Below are 22140 nucleotides of genomic sequence, written 5' to 3'. Positions count from 1 at the left end.
ACACACACACATACACACACACACACACACAAACACACACACTGTATATACAAAGCAGTCTGCGTATAACACATTTACAAACTTAAATACAGAATGAAAAGATATGAAATATGTGTATATTTCACATTAGTTGGATTGTTACAGTTTTTGCAGCACTCTAATGGAAACCTATCCTACTGTAAATAGTATCAACATATGTAATGCAGTATGTCACAGTGTAGATTATTTTACAGGTATATAATTAGCCCCATCTTGATTATTTTATATGAAAACATCAGACTTCTTATTTTCATGTACACCGTGATGTACAGTTAACAAGTCTCAAATAAACACCCATTTTCCCTCACATGCAGCAACAGCATCCCATACAAGCTTCTTCTCCTTTAATTCCGTTGTTCTCTTCCCCCCTTCTCTTTTCTTCTCTTCTTCATTCCCTCCACTTTCTTCTTCACTGTTTCTTTGTCTTAAATCATCTCCCCTGTGTCATGTCCTCCTCCTCCTCCTCCTCCTCCTCCTCCTCCTCCTCCTCCTCCTCCTCCTCCTCCTGTTTGAGACCATCTCCATCTGATCTGAGGGGGAGACACAGATGGAGGTCAGGGTTTAGAAAAGCGCTCGTCTCGTCACCTTTGTGAAGAACTCCAGTGGACAGTGATTCAGCTAAATGAAATGCAGTGGAGTTGTGTCCTGGCTACCACCACTTCCATCTACTTCCCTCTGGCAGGCAACACAGGACAAATTTAGTCACACACTAGAAGACTGAAAAACAGCTTCTTCCCCCAAGCTGTTAAACTAATGAACATGGCCTGATCCCCTCATCCCACTCACACACACACACACACACACACACACTGGAGGACTACAAATCTAAACTCTTTTCGTGTAATAATATAACCTGTGTGCCTTTAATTGTTTCAATTGCTTACATATGGCCTACTGTTACTACAAGCATTGCTGCTGTTTGCTGTGTTTGCACCTTTTTATATTGCATATTGCATTTTATTGCCCTCATAGATTATCAATGTTTTATTTATGTCTTAAATTGTTTTTAATTGTCTTAAATGTTTTTAATGCTCAGGGAGTGCTATCTAAATTTCATTATAATGATAATAAAGCTACTACTACTAACTACCACTATGTAATGACATAATGACACAAATGTTAACCAGGTGGCACTCTGTTTGCCCCAAAACTTATTTTGCTAATAGAATATAGTTTTATAATATAGATCCATGTCTTACATAGAAGACATGAATGCAATAGATCCCTAAGTATGGAGCTTCAGAACTGGTCATTTCCAAGTTTTTACAAGCGGTATCTTAACTGAGCTTGAGTAGCTGTAAAGCTTAGTACAATATAAAATGTGTGTTTTCTGATTAAAAAGCACAGACAAAGAATAGCAGGTCTCCTGATCTTTAGCACACAGCTAGTTTGTTTACATGATATAACACAGGGGTGTCAAACATAAGGCCTCTAGGCCAAGCGGTCCAATCCGGCTCACTGGATAACTAATAATAATAATCATTTTTCAATAAAATGTGCCAATATTATCACTTATTTTCATTCGCCATTCACAGTCAAGACTTCTGATCTTACTGTGTACGTCCAACTTGAGATAATTGAGTTGAAACATGATTCAGATCTGAAGGACGAATTTGCCTCGGTGGGCTTGGACACATTTTTATCAGTATCTCTTACCAGGGTAACCCCAAACTGACACATCTGGCTGTTGTACATGTTTGGTACGACTTATCTATTATTAACAAGTGTTTTCTGATGAGCATCAATTAAACAAAACTGTGTTGAAATTACTCATTTTACTTAAGGCATCTCAGGCTGGTCATCTGTTTTGTGAATAGATGGTTTATTATAGTAAAGTAATCATTTATATTATATATTATTTATAGGTTATTATGCAATGGTTTTGATGGTTCGGCCCACTTGAGTTCAAATTGGGATGAATGTGGCCCATGAACTAAAATGAGTTTGTTATATCAGGGGTTTATGTTTAACATGTTCAGCATGGACAGAAGGCGTCTGATGTTATGTGATGCAACGTGATAGTCAGAGACACAGTGGACACAGCGTCATGCTTTCAACCAAACATACTATAAGCTCTGAATCACTGAAGTACTTTAATGTGTCGTCATTTAGGTTTACCATGAGTATTTAAACTGTTTCCCAACTATTTGTCTTTCTTCTCCAGGTAGAAATGGCCTCCCAGTGATTTGTGGGTTTAGGTAGAAGATTAGAAAAGGCTGAATGAGATTTAAATTGGTGGAGCTTGTAATAGGCAATTCACGGCTTAGAGCATGTCCTACCAGAAAACATGCCTTCTTGTTTAGAGGAAATTTAGTGAGATCAGTTTGAGTTTATCTGAATTTGACCTGGAGCTCATAATATCTTCCCATATTTCCTCAATTTTACAGTTTTTTTGCAGAAACAGAAAAAATATGTGAGGATTGTTTCAATCTTGCTACAGGTACAGACTTTTAATACAGCATATGGCACCAGTGTATTACCTGGATGTTTATTGTAGCCAAGGGAAGTCGAACTTGCTTTGATGGCCCAGGGTAATCATGGAGTTCCTGTTTCTGCCAACAGGTTCTACTGGTCCCAGATCAGGCCTGTAATGAAGAGAACACCATTATTACTGAAAGCTTCTGGATTTTTACAGTATTTCTATATGTGGGACAGCCCAGTCTGGGAGTAAAAGAAAACATTTGTTGACCATTATTGCCAAATTAACAGAAGCACTGCAGCAGGCTGGCATGCACATCTCAGTAGGAGGACGGTGTTCTTTCTAATGAATCCTGGACTGCAGCCATATCTCAACAGGTCTCAGCTTAAATCCATGGGGAATTCTCCCACTCCTCCAAGCATACCTCAGGCCTTAACACTCCACCCACCCCCACCCCCCTCCTCTGTCCGCCTGGGTCGATGCCAAGCCCCGGTCAAGACAGAGGGAGAAGCTAAAGGGCCTCCCATCAGATTCCTACACTGTACAACCTATCAAATACAGAAATACCACAGTTCATCCACACTCAGACCCCTCCTCTCTCAAGCAAAAATGAATCTAATAGCTCCTTTTATCTCCACCTGCCAGGAACCTGTCACTCTCTTCTTCTTGCTCAAAAGTCACTGAAGACTGCAGTCACTTTTCTAACCCAAAAATGCCTTTCTTTCCCCTCATGCTGGCTTTTATTCATTGCAGTCAAATAACTTGCATTCTTTCTCTTTTTTGGGGTTTTGTTCAGCAAACAAGGGAGGTGAGCACAGCCCCTTTTCAGTGGTTTTGAACCGATGCCATGTCAGCCGAGACATCACCGCAAAAACAAAGGAAACTAAAGTCTGGGCTTCGTCAGAGAGATGACGAACAAATTTGATATTTTTCATTTTGAGTTTCGTTGCGTTGTGTCCACCTGATCAATATAAGTCCAACATTCACTCTCTTTTAGCTCTTTTTTTCTTTCTTTTGTTGCTGTTTACCTACTCCAGAGGGAAATACCTGGCTCTTATGCTGCTAAATACTTCATTTGTCTGTTTGCTGTTTGGTGCTGAACAGGTAGTGTACAGTAAGTTTATTAGAGCTTTTTCACTGAAAGCAGTTGCCTGCCTGTTATTTCAGAATAGATAACCTCTTAACATGTTGATATCACATTCCACTGTCTGGTAATATTCTGATGACAGTAAATGAGGGAGGGAAGAGTATCACAAATTCAAAACCATCTAAGATGATACAAAAACTTAACCCCAAAGTGCTCTCCATGAATATGTGTGAACGTTAGTCTCCTCCTGATGAGCAGATTGGCACCCAGCATAGTAACCCCTGCCATCAGTGTATGAATGTGTGGATGTGACATGTAGTAGAAAAGCACTATATAAATACAGTTCATTTACTATTTGGGATCTTAGTAAATCAGGCCCATTGTGTTTACAGCAGACTTTGGTCTCTTGTGTATTGTTTCTGCTGTTTTCTCACCTGTACAGTTGTGGACAGGACATCTTCAGTGAAGTGGAGCTCAGTCCCAGTCTGTTCTGGTTCCTCAGCTTCGTTTTCCTCACTAGATCTTTGACTCGGCCCCACGTGTAGTTATCACTCAGCTGGACACACAGACACAAGAGCAACAATTGAACACTAAAGTACTTTAATTGTGACAAACACATTGTGGCCCTGCAGGAACACACAGCAAACACAGTCCATGTGTTTGTGTTTAATAACCACAAGGCACTTTATATCCAAAAATATATTAGATTATAAACATTTTATTTTATAATATGAACAAACAAAAAAGTTCTAAATTCAATTAAATACAAGTGATTTTCATGTTTTAACTTCAATCTGAGGACATGCACTGCTAACTATGTAAATCTTAGGCTCTTTAAACCCCTTAGAAGGACTTGAGCATGAAAATCTAAAACATGTAATGGTCTTCATCACTCACATCATTTCAGTATAGAACTTTTGTCATGTGATAACAAATGGTCGTACATGGGGGGGAGATCATATCTTGTCTCTAGTAGCCATTTAGTTATCATGTGACCAAAGTTCCATATTGACGGAGCCAACAACTCTATTCACTGATTAAGACCATAACATCGTTGAAAACCCAGAAAAAACAGCTCATAAGTTCACCATCAGGTAGATGATCTAGTTAGAAGTTTAAAAATTCTAAGTAATCAAGCTAAAGCCCGTATTGTATTGGGTCTTTAAAAATAACAGTTTGGAGCATTTCTGCATTAATTACAGTCAGTCTCCAACAGTGGGGCCCGTGTAGAAGAAGAATCACTCCTCCGGACCCCTCATTCATCATGAGTCATCAGTAAGAGTTTTTCTGTGCCTGTTTGCAATAAAAGCAGTAAACGAAGGATGTGGATGTTGGACAACCTTAAGTGATTCAGAGTGCGCTGGCTGGTAGTGGGGGCAGGGGGCACCAACCATATCTTGAGAGTCAGATTTTTTAGCTGAAAGCGTCTGATGGTTGTAATACAATAAGTGCTAAATTAATATTTTTCTATTTTAAAAAAAGCATGAATCAAATGAATCATGAAACATGTTAGATGCTAGTATATTTGAATGAATATTTGAATGAATAGTATAATAATAGCAAACTATCTATTGAAACTAAAAACAGCTGATGGTGACGGGAGGAAATCTGTATCTGTAATATTGAAATTTCCTCATTTTTGGCAGAAAATTGGTTCATTTGTCTTCATATGAAAAGGGTCCTGCTCTTCACTACCATCAACACTTTGCTGACTGAGATTCTTGCAGCATGTGAGCACATGACTCACCCTCCGCTGGGGGACGGAGAGCCCTTCGGTGCTGTCACTGAGGAAGCGGACCTCCCCCTCTGTGTAACTCCTTCGGTTCAGACCTCTCCTCCACAGAGGTACGGGTGTCAGACCCTCATTGCTCATGTCTGAAACGCAAATCACAAAAAATAATCTGTTATTGTGTGTGTGTGTGTGTGGGGGGGGGGGGGGGGGGGGGGAAGCATATGTTTTTGTGTAGACTGAGACATGTTCATACATAGACATGTATTATACTCTATTGCATTGCATTTTGTGGTGAAAACAGAAAAAGAAGGAAACAACTGAATACGTTTACCAGCTTCATTTGTTTCTCTCAGTATCTTGAAAGGTCATTTTAAATTGCAAACCAGGTGTATAGGAGCAAAAGTGTCTTTTTTTGACACTGTTGCTCTAAAGACAGAACATTTCTAGTTCCTTACATTGGGAAGAATTCATTGCCACTAACCACTTGGAGGCAACAGAACAAACTGCAAACATGAGGTAAGGTAAGATAAGGTAAGGTGAGGTAAGGTAAGATAGGATAAGGATAAGGATAAGGTAAGGTAAGGTAAGGTAAGGTAAGGTAAAGTAAGGTAAGGTAAGGTAAGGTAAGGTAAGATAGGATAAGGATAAGGATAAGGTAAGGTAAGGTAAGGAAAGGTAAGGTAGGATAAGGTAAGGTAAGGAAAGGTAAGGTAGGATAAGGTAAGGTAAGGTAAGATAGGATAAGGTAAGGTAAGGTAGGATAAGGTACGGTAGTATAAGGTAAGGTAGGATAAGGTAAGGTAAGGTAAGGTAAGATAGGATAAGGTAAGGTAAGGTAAGGTAAGGCAGGACAAGGTAAGGTAGGATAAGGTAAGATAGGATAAGGTAAGGTAGGATAAGGTAAGATAGGATAAGGTAACATAGGATAAGGTAACATAGGATAAGGTAACATAGGATAAGGTAAGATAGGATAAGGTAACATAGGATAAGGTAACATAGGATAAGGTAACATAGGATAAGGTAAGATAGGATAAGGTAACATAGGATAAGGTAACATAGGATAAGGTAAGATAGGATAAGGTAGGGTAGGATAAGGTAAGGTAAGGTAGGATAAGGTAAGATAGGATAAGGTAACATAGGATAAGGTAAGATAGGATAAGGTAAGATAGGATAAGGTAACATAGGATAAGGTAACATAGGATAAGGTAAGATAGGATAAGATAACATAGGATAAGGTAACATAGGATAAGGTAACATAGGATAAGGTAAGATAGGATAAGGTAACATAGGATAAGGTAAGATAGGATAAGGTAAGGTAAGATAAGGTTAACTTAACATACATACACATAGGATATTAAGATAAGTCGTAGACACCAGTCTATCACTATATCACATAATCCCTCATTTAAATTCTAATCTTACCAAAGTATTGCACATTACAGTATTACACAATTTCTTATATAAAAACCAATGTTTTGGAAGAAGTGTCATTACTGCTGTTTATGTTCACTCACATTCTTCGTCTACACAGTACTACCTACAGTCATGTGACGTGTTCCTTCCCACATGCCGGTAAGTAAGACTACTAGAAAAAGTAAATTATTTATACTGTTAGGTAACCATGACGATCTTTCTCTAACCAGGTGCTACAAGTTACTTGAACAGAACCACACAGACATATACATCATGCTTCAGTTACCACAAACAGATGTTGAAGGAAAAAACAAATGAAACAATATGAATTTTTTGCAAATGCTGTATATTGTGTGAACATTTTGTGACTTTGATACACTTTTTAAAACATTAGACAAAACACATTATTGGACCTTCAACCCTTACAAACTATTCGGGTCATATTTGATCCATATCTATTGACATGTGTTTTAGGTAAATGAATAGTTCATAGTTTTAATAAGGATTTCTTTTTATGATGTAGCAGTGAAGACTGATGGCTCTAATGGTTATACAATAAACCCCACACTTCCATAAAGTTCTTGTTATTTTCACTTTACATAAAATACATTTACATCATTATTGCTATGTTATATTTTCATGTCTTAGGTAAAATAGGACATGATATTGTGTGATAGGAGATGTTTAGTGGTGTAAAAGCTAAAAAATACACTCTCTCTGCTCTCTGACACATGAATCAAGGTTTAATCACATTTATTGATCAGTCAGATCCACTATTGATGCTTTCTAAACACATCTGTGGTTCAACATTTAGTATAGACACTTTTTATGAGGAGATTCTTAGACCGGGTCAAAATTATAATAACATACAGTGAGGGCGTATAACATGAACAGTATGTACTGTAATGGTTAAAACTTACAGACTCTTGCAAATTAACAATATTTACTCCACTTTTAACTCTGGTTTGGTCTTCACCAACTCCTCAGAAAAAATATCTGTCTCTTTGGCTGCTAAGTGATCCACTGTGTTCACTGCTATTTTATAACTTTGACTGTCAGCTGAAATAAGGCTGATGAGAGGCTAGAAAATCTAATCTATAATAAAAAAAATTCCGCAGAGATGAAAGGAACTGCAGTATTGGTGACATTGGAAACTAGGGTGGGGGATCTGCTGAGGGCCCAAAATTGTATCATCACAAAGCCAGTTTTATTCACACAGGAGAGTTTAGAAATGGTTCATATATATAATTTATATAAATGGTTACTCTGACTTACAACATATGTGAAGACTGATCTTTTTTAATTTCAATGAGTTATGACTTTTAAAGTGTACATATACTGTATGTAGGTTTGGTTTGGGAGGTGCAGTGTTTGTTCACGTGTTGGAGGCCTTTGCTCCATGTTGAGGAGGGAGTGATGACTGTTATGACATATGGTGATGGAAATCAGCACAGGCCTGTATTTTCTTACCTCTGCTCATTCCACTCCCCACACATACATGTAAATACATCTTCCCTTATCACAGGAGCTCAACAGTTTCTACTGACCATGACACTCTGCTATGAAAACCCTACATAAGGACTACAGCTTTACACTTCTCTCTTTGTCAATGACAGCAACAACCTTATTCTAACCTTGCACTTCAACAAATCTAATAAAACACTCCTTTTTTTCTTTTTTTTTTATGTAGTCTATAATTCATTAATCCATACACATGCTCCTGTGTAAACACTTCTAATAATCTGTGACTAGTATACAACAATAAAACTCAATTCTTCAGTCTCATATTGAATATTTGCCCTGGCAGAGCTCTTCATTTCTATTTACTACACCTACAAAGGGCCCCCCCATCTCCCCTGACCTCTCAACCTCTTCTCCAGATCCAGTTTCCTGCCCGTCAGAGGAAGAACCGAGGCATTCCAGAGTCCACGGGACATTATAAGTTCCTGTCATGAGCAGGATGCCAGGAATTCCGCCCGTGTCCCTGCTAGAGTTATAATTTCATCTTCCCCGCGGGGGCCACTGAGCTATCAGCCACCAACCAACCTAAGGCAGCATGAGCCATTCTAAAAACACAACAGAAAGGATAACATTTGGGGAGATTACTGTGTTCCCAAATGACTAACATCACCTGGAGCTGGTGTCTGATGACAAGGTAAACACTGAGGCCTTAAAACACATGGGGTTGCAGCGAGGTCAGGTTATGAAACTTAAGAACTGCTAAAGCTTTTTAATAACACACCTATAAGATCCATTTCAGGAAAGTGTCAGACAAACACTGAAATTAAAACATTAATATATGGTTGTGCCATGTGTGTTTATTGACACTTGCAACTGGAGCAGGTTATTAAGTGGTGATACTACTAGTAATTAAATGCTCAGTTCAATTTGGGATGGTTTCAGTGACCTACAGGGGACTCAGCTACATGTCATGAACTCACAACAATCAGTTTTGAGTGAGACTGTAACTTAAGTTGGCAATTATGAAAAGAAGCCAAAAGATTATCCAGTCTATCTAATCCCCCTGAAATGTCAGGAAAATGTGTGTGTGCGCACGTGTGTATGTTCATAACCAAAGGTGTCAGTATGATTCCTACAATGTGCTTTACAGTTCATCTACCAGCTTTTCAAAAAGGAGATCGGAGATGCCCTTTGTGCACAAGATGGTCAGCACCTCAAATGTGTCAGCTTTACCTCTCCTGGTTGATAGGAGTGGGTGCCGGGTGACCTCAGGGATGGTGGACAGGTCAGAGAGGGTTCCGCTGGGTGACAAAAATTCACTTCTGGACTGTCGCTTCTGTGTGTCCTGAAAGGCCAGACTGGCTGCACCACAGCTGCAGTGCTGATTAAAAAAGTCCTGTTAACAAAGATGAAAGGAAGAAGACATAAACAGCTGGATATTGTATTGTATTTCATGAATTTCTACTGATTTGCTGTTGTCATATCTTCACATTTGACTGATTTTTATTCAAATTATTTCTGCAAATATGTGTTTCACAATAGAACAGATATTGATCTACAGTTAGCATATTTTTTTTTAAAGGAGACCTATTATGCTTTTCCTTATTTTTAATCATATAATGTTATCAGCTTGAATGTTCATATTAAAGGTGGCCAAAGTGTCAAATAATGAAGTAGCTTCAGACTGCTACGAACGTTCTGTTTCCAACACTTTTTTCTACTTTCAGGCTGAGCTGATGTCAGCTTGTAACAGATTTCTTTATATGATCATCTTCCCCACACACAGCCACAAGTTCACTGCTCCACTCTGCTAACATCATGGCGATTTTCCATTGTCTTAAGGGTGGTCACACAGAGCCATGACTCAATAGCCTGCATGTGTGGACCAATCATCCTCCTACATATTTGGCTTTATGGTATGCACCATTATGTGTGTCAGTATACTGTATGTTCCTCCTGTGACCTGTACTCAGTAGAAGAAGGAAAAATATAATCTGAGTCATCCTAGAATATCAGTCTCATTGAAGTTCACATCATTCCATGCTAAACGGCATCCCTTCCACGTCAGATCCCATAATAGTAATAACTACGCAGGAGCCGCCTGCAAAAGCAGTGTCACCTGGATTAAAGCCAGAGGATGAAATGTGTTTTTCCTGCTCTATTGTGTAGAATCACATTTATAGTCACACACACACACACACACACACACAGCTCATCATGTAACCCAAGCGGCTCATTGTGTGAAATCATTTCCTGATTTTAGCCAAATAACCTCTTTGCCTGCTCTGGAGTTACCTTTCCCCTACTGTGGAGGCAAAGGTTCAAATGGGCCTCTAGAGCAACGTCCAACTGCACATCAGCCTACACACACATATTTTCCTCCATGATATCAGCAGAAAAGCACCTCTCTCCTAGCTTTCTTACATAACCACTGGTCATTTATATTAGTTATGGGGTAAGTGAAGGCTAGCTGCTGTCATACCTCGTGGTTTTTGTTCTTGTTAAACCTCTAGGTATTCAGTTTTTGACCAAATAAATATCTGGGGGGATCTTTAACAAAAAAGTAGTTATTCTACCCCAAACTATAATCTCTTTAACTATAAGCTAATAGGTTTGTTCCTAAAGCTGACAAAACGTTATGAATTATATTTTAAATATTGATTTGTTACCAATAGGGGCATCAGATCAGAAAATGAAAACATGGAATATTTTAATGTGAATAAAAAACTTGCTGGTTGAGTGCCAATATAAGCATGTTAGCATTTCAGCAAAAGTGATTATAGGCTCTATGCTAATACTGTAGCTAATATTAAGTTAATGCATCTCCATTGGCTTTACTGTTTGCATGCTGAGGGACTTTAGTAGACAATAGTATTCACTTTAACACTACTATGGTACAGCCCCACACAGGAGTTTGTCACATCTTTAGGAATTCTCATGGAGAGTCAATGACCCTTAACCCATCAGCAAAGTGTAAGGCTGTTGGAGGTACCTCACAGTCAGTCAAGGAGAAAAAAAGACATCATGGAATGTCACTTCCTTTGTTTACTGTCCCCAAATAACTGAAGAGACTCCACTCAAGAGAAATGTAACTGGAGGTGGTCTGGTGGTCTACTGCACTGCTTGATGGGGGTGGGGAGTAACTGGTAACTGTTTTTTGTTAGTCTGCTCTCTGTACATTCAACTGTGCTTTTGGTGCTGATGTGACAAGTGGACCGGAGCTGTCACATGCACACTGAGCATTGTTCCAGTTTGGGCTGCTCTTCTTTTGATGTGTCATCTTTGTATCCAGTCGTGGATTTTGCCTTTGACAATATCACAGCAGGGGATTGGACAAAAAAGTGTTGGGAGAGCTGCCAGTGTGGTCCATCTGTCAGGAGTCAAGATTCAGACCTTTTTTACGTCTTCATGCGGATATAGAAATATTGCTAAAGGATGTTAAAATATGAGAGTTTATAAGGTTGAAAAACCTGCTTATATAAATTACATACATTTCTTCTCTCACTCTGTCACTCTCTTTGCCTGGTTTCTTTGAAAGCTTTGAAGTCCTGGACCCCCTGCTGGGTTTACCCAATGCTCCAGAGGAAAGCTGTTCCGGCCTCTGAGCCCAAACTGACTGGACTAGTATCCTGTGCCTAGTGCCAAGGCATCACACAAGAAAGCAACATTCCTCCTATTTAGAGAACAGTTCAATACAAATGTTTATATAGTCAGAAGGTTTAGTCCTGTGACCTCAGAAATATGAAAAAATCACTGATTCAGATCACAAAGAGCAAGGTTGACAACTTCAACCATCCAGCTGGATAACGTCCTGCTATTAAATTAAAATAATACAATAAACTATTTTTAGTGCCTGATACTGCACAAATCAATGTGAAGGAGTCTCTGTGCATCAGCCAGTTTTAAACTTAAACTGCTTTAACAGATATGACAACTGAGACATGATCTGAGAAGATGAGACCTGGAGCATACAGTTATACTGTAGCAGGAGCTTTGAATAAGGTGCACTAAACAAAAAGTATTTTCCTAGCGCCAACTTTGTCAGATTTTCAGATTGCCATCACTGCAGAAATTTTTAATTCTAATATATATCAAATATGCCAAAATAAATGTATATTTCAGTGAGACTTCAATGGTCTCTCCTGGGAGCCATGAACCACACAAAATATGTTTCTTCACAGGGTTTCACAGTTGCTGTCCTGCTGTAAAAGACCATAGCTCTGATAAAACATTTGAAAAGAACACAAGTTACCTGTGTTTTTCTTTGGAGCACTGAGATAACAGAGAGCTGGTGTAGTCATTGAGATCAGAGTAAGTAACAACAGCAGGCTGTGGATTTTATTTCCCACGTTGTTTTCTGTGCAACTTACTGGCATACCAGCTGATGATGCTTACAGGAGAAACAATGCCTGTTGGGATTGCTTTTTATTATTTACTATATATTACTTCAGCTGTATGCAGAACATTGTTCCCTCACTTGGATCCTGAGCACTCACTCACTTGGAGTTTGTGTTCACATTGAAAAATCAAACTGTACTGTACATGGATATTTAAATTCAGGAATTTGGTGAAACAGTGCAGCTGGTGCATTTGAATTCAATTCATGTCTATTTTGCTACTTTCAATCAGTTACTCAGTAGTGGTTTAAGATGGTTCTTCAGAGACTACATTTTCATGAAGTTGTGGAGCTCACAATTGAAAAAAAAAAACAAGTAAAAACACTACAGTGTTAACAGACACACACCTCTTTGGTCTTTGTCATCCTGCCATCTTTCTGCAGGCTGCAGATCTGTCTCTGTAGCCGGAGGTTGGTCTCCTGCAGCTGGCCGATCTTCTCAATGAGCTGGCAGATGTGCTCCAGGTATCCAAGTCCAGAGCCCAGAGGGTTGGAGCTCTGCTGTCCCTGGATAAGCAGAAGGTGCGTATGTTAGACAGACACCAGGAGTGAGCTATGAGTCTTTTGTTGCTGTTTGAATAAGCTAGAATCTCAAAGGATGGTTTACTGATACCCAGTACTTTTAATTCAATTGCAGTCATGCCACACATTCCAATAAATTAACAATGTACTTTATTCAGAATCATTTTATTGGCCAAGTATGTTCATGGATACAACAAATCTAACTCAGGTTTAGAGGCTCTCGATATACTAACAAAACAATCTTTAGAAATATACATAATGACTGACTACAGGTGGAACTGTTTCTGTGAACTGTAAACAGAATACAACTTGTGCAAAGAAGTGAAGACTTAAAGTTATGTACAGTAACGAGTAAAATGTATTGCATATTTTGTATCTTAAACTAAAATAAATATGTATCATTTGTAGGTCACAGTGACTGAGTTAACTGTTCATAAGATTAATGGCGAGGGGCAAGAAATGATTCCTCTGTTAGTTTTGGTGTACAATCTTCTGCAGCACCTGCCAGAGGGAAAAAGGTGGAATGGGTTATGTCCAGGATGTGAGGGGGTCTGCAGTGATTTTCTCTGCCCATTGCCCCTGACTCTGTAGTGCAGAGAACAGACTTGATGACTGCAGAATAGAACTGGATCAGCAGCTCCTGAGGCAGGTTGAGTAAAGAAAGAACGTCCTCTGCTGGGTCTTTTTTGATGACTGCGTTGATGTTGGATTCCCACTTTCTGGAAGATTGTGGAACCCAGAAAGGTCCACGTTGTTACAACTGCACCACCGGGTCAGCTGTTTAACCTCCTGACTGTATACAGGCTCCTCTCTGTCTTGGATGAGGCAGATGAGTGCTGTGTTGTCTGCTGGTTTCAGGAGTTGAACAGACAGATCTCCTGAGGTGTGGTCATTGGTGTAGAGGGCAGAAGGGAGAGCACACATCCCTGGGTGGTACCAGTGCGGACTGTCCAGGTGCAGGATGTGATTTTCCCAGCCTCACCTGCTGCTTCCTGACTTTCAATAAGTTTGTGATCCACAGACAGGTGGAGGCAGGCACAGATAACTGATAATCAGATTCTGCATCATCCACTGACCTGTTTTCCCGGTAGGCAATCTGCAGGGGGTCCAGCAGGGATCCTGTGATGTTGATGATGATTCAGGTGAGTCAACATCAGTATTATTATTGTCCGGATGGAAAAGCTTCAAAACATCATGGGACAAAATTTCCACAGACACTGATATAACGGACTAGCAAGCTGTTCTGTGCAGGAGAGCAGATTGCACATCATTTCAAAGGCAGGAGAGACTCATACACTGTAAGCCTTTGTTTAGTTACCTTTCCAGCCCATTCTAAATGGAGTGGCCAAAACTCCATTCCACAGACTCAAGCCAGAGTGACACTGAACTTGGCATTTCGGAATGACCCTCCACATCTGTTTCACATTGATACAGATGCATGATTGTTGATACAGATAAATATGTTTAGTGTCAGAATAGCTTGTCCACATCACATTATTGTGTCATAAGCTTAAAGTCTGTCCCGTCAATATAATTTGAGAGATGCTATAATCACATAACAGAACATATTACACTGATTGGCTTTAAGCTAATCATAATGACTTTTTTTCTATCAAAGAACACAATAAACAATATACCAAGAGGAGTGGGACACTAAAAAAATCAAATGTGCAACTTCTGGGTGTTTTTTTGTTTTGTCTGTGGTTGTAAACCTAGCTACTAATACCATTTAAAACCGTATTACAAATATATCACTCTTTAAACAAGTGCCAAAGGGTTATATATATGCTGTGCACTACATGAATAAGTCCCCATTAAGGACACACCTTTCTTACAGTTGTAGACTACAATGTAGCTACAGGGCCTTGAGCAGTTCCCAGTGGACGTATCTCTTGAAGTTGAAATGAAAATGACCCCTTACTTACTAAATGTATTTACAACTTAAGAGGCCTAAATATTAAATCACATACCTTGTCTGAAATTTCACCATTACACATTGTATTATTTTATCGTGATTGTAAGAGCAGGTGATGGATGCTCTTGTGGTGTCCGCATACGTAAACATGAGAAACTAAATGAGTGGAAGAACATGTAAACTTACACTGACTGTTTAGGGGTTTGAGTCCTACCCTGCCTGGGAAATGTATTTAAAAGAAATAACTCAGTAGAAGTCTTTGCTTCAACAATTTACATCAGGGAAACTTTAAACCTTAACCTTATTGTTGATGCTCTTGTCTTATGTTCTGGTTTCTAAAAGCATTTTCACAAGTGAACCACATAAGCTGCACATAAGCATTCCATTACCACTGGCTGCTTGTCTCCAGATAAATGAATGTTAACACCATCCAGTAGGGGTGTCGCTCTTTATCTTTGCTTCAACCTTCATCCTGACTTTATTGCATAATCATTACATCCATTTCAGAATCAACTTGCATGTCATTTTGACATTTCTCATTTTCCACATTTCCATGGTACAGTACAAATGAAGGTGTTGTAATGAAATCTACAGATATTTGAGTTATGCTGGCTCCATGTAGAAAGGTATGTAACATACTGTATACTAGATAGATAGATAGATAGATAGATAGATAGATAGATAGATAGATAGATAGATAGATAGATAGATAGATAGATAGATAGATAGATAGATAGATAGATAGATAGATAGATAGATAGATAGATAGATAGATAGATAGATAGATAGATAGATTGTGTATTATTGTATCATTATTGAGGCAAAAGAACTCAATTTATGTCCATCGACATTATAATGAAAAGGCTATAGGCTTAATATTAGTTTGCATCCAGCGTGCTGCGTGGACTTCATTACATCTGCTGCACCGCTGCTACCACAATTATGAAATGCTAAGTTTATTGTCAGTGACTGTGACCTTCATAAAAGTAATATTTTACAAATCTGCATTATATAAACTAAGGAAATTCGTTAAAGTAAGTCATTTGACGACTTCTAAGTCATTAAACTAAGTCTTACTTTTACTGGAGTAAAGGGTTGAATCAGGACGTCTGCTTTTACACCAGTATGTAGTACTGCATACTACACAGGCATGACTCAGAAGAACAAGCTTGCACTTTTTAATCATAGTGAGTTGTGTTACTTGATCGGCTGTGTTGTGTTTTACCGGCGCACAGCACGCCAACGCACACCTGTGTATGTTTTATGAGAGTAAACTGTCTATATGTTTTTGTGCAATTTGTGGGAGGTAACCGTGCTTGAGTACGGTACGGTTGGGATAATGTGAGTGCAGGTGCAGATGTTCACATTTTTCAACACTATGAAAAAAGGAAATTTTGAGCAAATATTTATCCTGTCATCAACATTCCTAAAAGTGTCCCAACAAAAGCAGGATATGTGAGCTCAGGTCGTGGTCTTTGTCCCCCTCCTCTGAAACCCCTTTCCTGTGCTGCTGACGCTGAAACTCCAGTCAGCTGGGGGCTGTGATGGAAACACTGGCTGAACAATGGGCCAGCAGCCATAACAGGCTGGAAGACTGACATCACTCATTTCCTCTGATGGACAAACTTCTCCAAGATCACACAGGCCCTTGACCATGAACCAGTTCCCACACAGCAGTGAAGCAGAGGACACTATACCTCCAGCTTTCTCTCTCACTTTAATTGTGTCATAGAACATAATAAGGAACTCAGCATACTTTGAGCTGGAGTTAGATCTTGTTCCACTAAAAGTCAATGTTTTAATTCCATTTAATATCTGTTGTATGACTTCATTGACAGTATTTTATATGGCATAAGCACAGATAGGCAGCTCATATGATATTTTGAGAAATGTCTGATATATATTTTGATATTTTTAACAAAGTTAGAAACTTGATTTTATATGATCAGTGGATCAAATGACTCATATCATGTCACTCATACTAACGGCAGAGCATTTTAGCATCTTTTAGTACATTGTTTGGGTTTTTTTTAATCACGGCCTTTGCTCCCATAAACCAGGTTTCTAGCAGAAGACATATGTTTCAGTAAAAAAACAAACACTACCTGCTCATCACCAAACAGCAGACAGACAAAGTGAACGCAGTGGGACATTTAGCAGCTTAAGAACCAGATATTCTTCTCAGGAGTTGATGGAGACCAAACCCTAGCTAAAAGGAGATTATATAATAACAAAAATAAATAGCTTAGTCCTATTTTTGGCCTGTATTTCTTTATATTTTGGCAAATCTGCACCACACATTTATGCTACATAAGCTTCTATTAGCACAGTAACCATGGATGTCCACACAGCATCATCTGGCTTACTTATGATAGTCAAAAATATCTATAAGGATCTTTATTCTCTGGAAAGACAGTGCTGATTCTAGCAGTGCGTGTATGATGTCTATGTATATTTGCAGATGTGAGTTAAGACTTTTTGATGCAGGGGTGTGATTGTTGACACAATATTGGGCTCAAAAGGTTTATGTCATTGTAAGCCAATGGATTTCCTGTCGAGTCATTAGAACCTCTTCACCGCATCCAGTCTATCAGACCTGTAGTAGTTTATTGGTGACTAATTAAGATAAGGACGGGTTTTCCTACCAGGAGATGACCCTCACTTCCTCAGGGGTACTTGTTCATGGCGTGGGTGAGGGTGGGGCTGATCTTATCTGTGGCCCCACAGAGACCAGTGAGTGATCCACAGTCGGGAAGAGATAGTGAGATTAAGGAATGCCCCCTTTTGCGTGCACAGAGCCATTTAAAAAAAGGCAAAGACACACAAACAAACAGACACACACCCTGCTGTACTTCCTCTGTGTTTCCATGAGTCAAGGGGCAACAGTGTCTCACACATGGACTGACTGAGGAGGTGACAGGGATGTGAAAAGCTGCATGTCTGATATAACAAATAAAGTATGAATAATATTAAAGGCCTACAGCGACTGCACAGTATGAAACACTGGATCTAATATTGTCTGAGGTGAACATAAGATCAGATAAGGAATTCCCTCGTTCCACTGTTAGGAAGATGATAAATGGAGCCTCGTGAGTGAAAAGGAGCCAGGAGCAAAATATATATGTTACATATCATCATCTGAGGGTTATTTATGGTGCAGCTAAGCAGGAGTGTCCAAATGATAATTCTAACATTTAAAAAAAATTGACCATCCACATTGTTTGAATAGTAGCCCTTAAACTGATGGGTTGATTGGTTCTAGATTGAAATTAAATTGGGACTAAAAGTATTTAGTTAATAATATTAATATATAACTGTGAAGTATGTTCATTTCTTGTATACCAACTGCAAAAACAGTACACTTTATATACAGTTAATATTTAGTATGAGATTGGGACAGACCTTGTGTGTTAGGCACCAAACACAAAGATCCAGCTGGGGATGATAGGAATTTCATTAGTTTTGCAGGTGTTTGGTCGCAAACCAAGGTATTGTCTGACTGACATTTTGATGTGATCATGGTGCTAGATGTTATTATAATTCATCTTGACAGGGGGAACAAAAATGTCCGCACCAAATATCGCAATCCATTAGAATGTCGGTTGAGGTATTTGGTCCAAAAACCAAAAGTGTCATAGGATCACCAAAGTGAATTGGATTTCTTGTCAAGGAACAATGGATGTGTGTACCAAATTTTGTGTCAATCTTTTAAGTAGGTTTACCTGCTGGAAAAAAATGATGAGATACCTCCTTTGGAAAAGTATTTCATTCAAAAACAAACATTTCAACCTCATGGGGTGCAAGAGGAATAGTCATGAGAGCACCATTGGATAAGATCCAATGTAAGAGAACCATGAATGTCTGAACCACATTTCATGGTAATCAATCCAATAGTTGGTGAGGAATTTCAGTCTTGGCGGACCAGCCAACCAACCAATTGGTTTCAGGGGTTTAAGTGTGGAGTAAAGCTTAGAAAGGTTTCTGTTGTGCTGCCTGTTTTATTTTAACTAATGACCATGTTTTCGAGTTATTACAGGTACCAACAGCACCATAAATCCAAGGTGAAACCATGTTTTTCTCTGTATGGCTACACAGTCATTCACAGATTTTACTCTTCCATGTTTAAATGTGGAAGACGTTATTTTAAATGAGTGAGTGTTATTTGCTGTATAGCTGTTACCAGGGCTATCCTTGTTATTTTGTGAAACATTGGACAATATCTTTCCTGTTACCATGGTTTTATGATTTCATTATCCTTATTTCACATCAGTGATTTAAAACATCATCATTTAAAACATGAGCATGATAAAACAATAAAACCCAAGCCTCTTCTGGCCCTCTCTTGTAGATGTTTCCATTATCTCTGCCGCATCCAAAATACTTTCCTAAACATGACAGTGGTAGAAAGGAATGAAGCACCAGATGTGTGTGGAGCATCCAGATAGGGAGGAAGGTACACGTAGATCACATACACTGCTTCTCCCAGCCAGACACCGATCCTTTTATAACAGCAGTCAATTCCCTGCACTATATCTGTCTAAGTACCCAGACAGGAACTGGAAAACACTACATATGTGCCTGGATATGCTCTTCTGGTACTGTTAGCCCCTGATTTTGATTCAATTTTAGTTCTTTAATTATTGTCATAGTTTAGCAGATAAAGCCATTTCAGTTTAGTTTATGTTATGTTATGTTATGGTATGTTATGTTATGGCATGGCATGGCATGGCATGGCATGGCATGGCATGGCATGGTATGGTATGGTATGGTATAGTATAGTATAGCATGGTATAGTGTGGTGTGGTATGGTATAGTATGGTATAGTATAGTATAGTATAGTATGGTATAGTGTAGTGTGGTATGGTATGGTATAGTATGGTATAGTATGGTATTGTATGGTATAGTGTGGTATGGTATAGTATGGTATTGTATGGTATGGTATAGTATGGTATAGTATGGTATAGTATGGTATAGCATGGTATAGTATGGTATAGTATGGTGTGGTATAGTATGGTATAGTATGGTATAGTATGGTATAGTATGGTATGGTATAGTATGGTATGGTATGGTATGGTATAGTATGGTATAGTATGGTATGGTATAGTATGGTATGGTATAGTATGGTATAGTATGGTATGGTATAGTATGGTATAGTATGGTATAGTATGGTATAGTATGGTATGGTATGGTATTGTATGGTATAGTATGGTATGGTATAGTATGGTATAGTATGGTATAGTATGGTATGGTATAGTATGGTATAGTATGGTATAGTATGGTATGGTATAGTATGGTATAGTATGGTATAGTATGGTATGGTATAGTATGGTATAGTATGGTATAGTATGGTATGGTATAGTATTGTATAGTATGGTATAGTATGGTATAGTATAGTATGGTATAGTATGGTATGGTATAGTATGGTATAGTATGGTATGGTATGGTATAGTATGGTATAGTATGGTATGGTATGGTATAGTATGGTATAGTATGGTATGGTATGGTATTGTATGGTATTGTATGGTATAGTATGGTATAGTATGGTATGGTATAGTATGGTATAGTATGGTATAGTATGGTATGGTATAGTATGGTATAGTATGGTATAGTATGGTATAGTATGGTATGGTATGGTATTGTATGGTATGGTATGGTATTGTATGGTATAGTATGGTATGGTATAGTATGGTATAGTATGGTATAGTATGGTATAGTATGGTATAGTATGGTATAGTATGGTATGGTATAGTATGGTATAGTATAGTATGGTATAGTATGGTATAGTATGGTATGGTATAGTATGGTATAGTATGGTATAGTATAGTATGGTATAGTATAGTATAGTATGGTATAGCATGGTATAGTATGGTATAGTATGGTATAGTATGGTATAGTATGGTATAGCATGGTATAGTATGGTATAGTATGGTATGGTATGGTATAGTATAGTATGGTATAGTATGGTATGGTATAGTATGGTATAGTATGGTATAGTATAGTATGGTATAGTATAGTATAGTATGGTATAGCATGGTATAGTATGGTATAGTATGGTATAGTATGGTATAGTATGGTATAGCATGGTATAGTATGGTATAGTATGGTATAGTATAGTATAGTATGGTGCGGTATAGTATAGTATAGTATGGTATAGTATAGTATAGTATGGTATAGCATGGTATAGTATGGTATAGTATGGTATAGTATGGTATAGTATGGTATAGCATGGTATAGTATGGTATAGTATGGTATAGTATAGTATAGTATGGTATGGTATAGTATGGTATAGTATGGTATGGTATAGTATAGTATGGTATAGTATGGTATAGTATGGTATGGTATAGTATAGTATGGTATAGTATGGTATAGTATAGTATGGTATGGTATGGTATGGTATAGTATGGTATAGTATGGTATGGTATAGTATGGTATAGTATGGTATGGTATAGTATGGTATAGTATAGTATAGTATGGTATAGTATGGTATGGTATAGTATGGTATGGTATAGTATGGTATAGTATGGTATAGTATAGTATGGTATAGTATAGTATGGTATAGTATAGTATGGTATAGTATGGTATGGTATAGTATGGTATAGTATAGTATAGTATGGTATAGTATGGTATGGTATAGTATGGTATGGTATAGTATGGTATGGTATAGTATGGTATAGTATGGTATAGTATGGTATAGCATGGTATAGTATAGTATAGTATGGTATAGTATGGTATAGTATAGTATGGTATAGTATGGTATGGTATAGTATGGTATAGTATAGTATGGTATAGTATAGTATGGTATAGTATGGTATAGTATAGTATGGTATAGTATGGTATGGTATAGTATGGTATAGTATAGTATGGTATAGTATAGTATGGTATAGTATAGTATGGTATAGTATAGTATGGTATAGTATGGTATGGTATAGTATGGTATGGTATAGTATGGTATAGTATAGTATAGTATGGTATAGTATGGTATGGTATAGTATGGTATGGTATAGTATGGTATGGTATAGTATGGTATAGTATAGTATAGTATGGTATAGTATGGTATGGTATAGTATGGTATGGTATAGTATGGTATGGTATAGTATGGTATGGTATAGTATGGTATGGTATAGTATGGTATAGTATGGTGTGGTGTGGCGTCGCT

General features: G+C 38.1%; 1 protein-coding gene across 1 annotated transcript in view; it reads right to left on the bottom strand.

The window, feature by feature from the left end:
- Positions 1-514: 514 nt before the first annotated feature.
- Positions 515-22140, bottom strand: part of si:ch211-250c4.3 (uncharacterized protein LOC100535981 homolog) — a 39780-nt gene continuing 18154 nt past the window's right edge. Inside the window, exons 3-8 of the mRNA XM_062430255.1 lie at positions 12896-13054; positions 9385-9547; positions 5293-5420; positions 3980-4101; positions 2520-2624; positions 515-569 (exon numbers count right to left, since the gene is read on the bottom strand). Coding sequence (XP_062286239.1) covers positions 2528-2624; positions 3980-4101; positions 5293-5420; positions 9385-9547; positions 12896-13054 — 669 coding nt within the window. The 3' untranslated portion in view covers positions 515-569; positions 2520-2527. The remainder of the gene's footprint in view (positions 570-2519; positions 2625-3979; positions 4102-5292; positions 5421-9384; positions 9548-12895; positions 13055-22140) is intronic.

This window comes from Scomber scombrus, chromosome 12 (genome assembly GCF_963691925.1).
Source record: "Scomber scombrus chromosome 12, fScoSco1.1, whole genome shotgun sequence".
In the NCBI taxonomy this organism is placed as follows: Eukaryota; Metazoa; Chordata; class Actinopteri; order Scombriformes; family Scombridae; genus Scomber; species Scomber scombrus.
The sequence above is the reverse complement of the archived record's forward strand: the minus strand, read 5'-3'. Positions and strand labels throughout refer to the sequence as shown.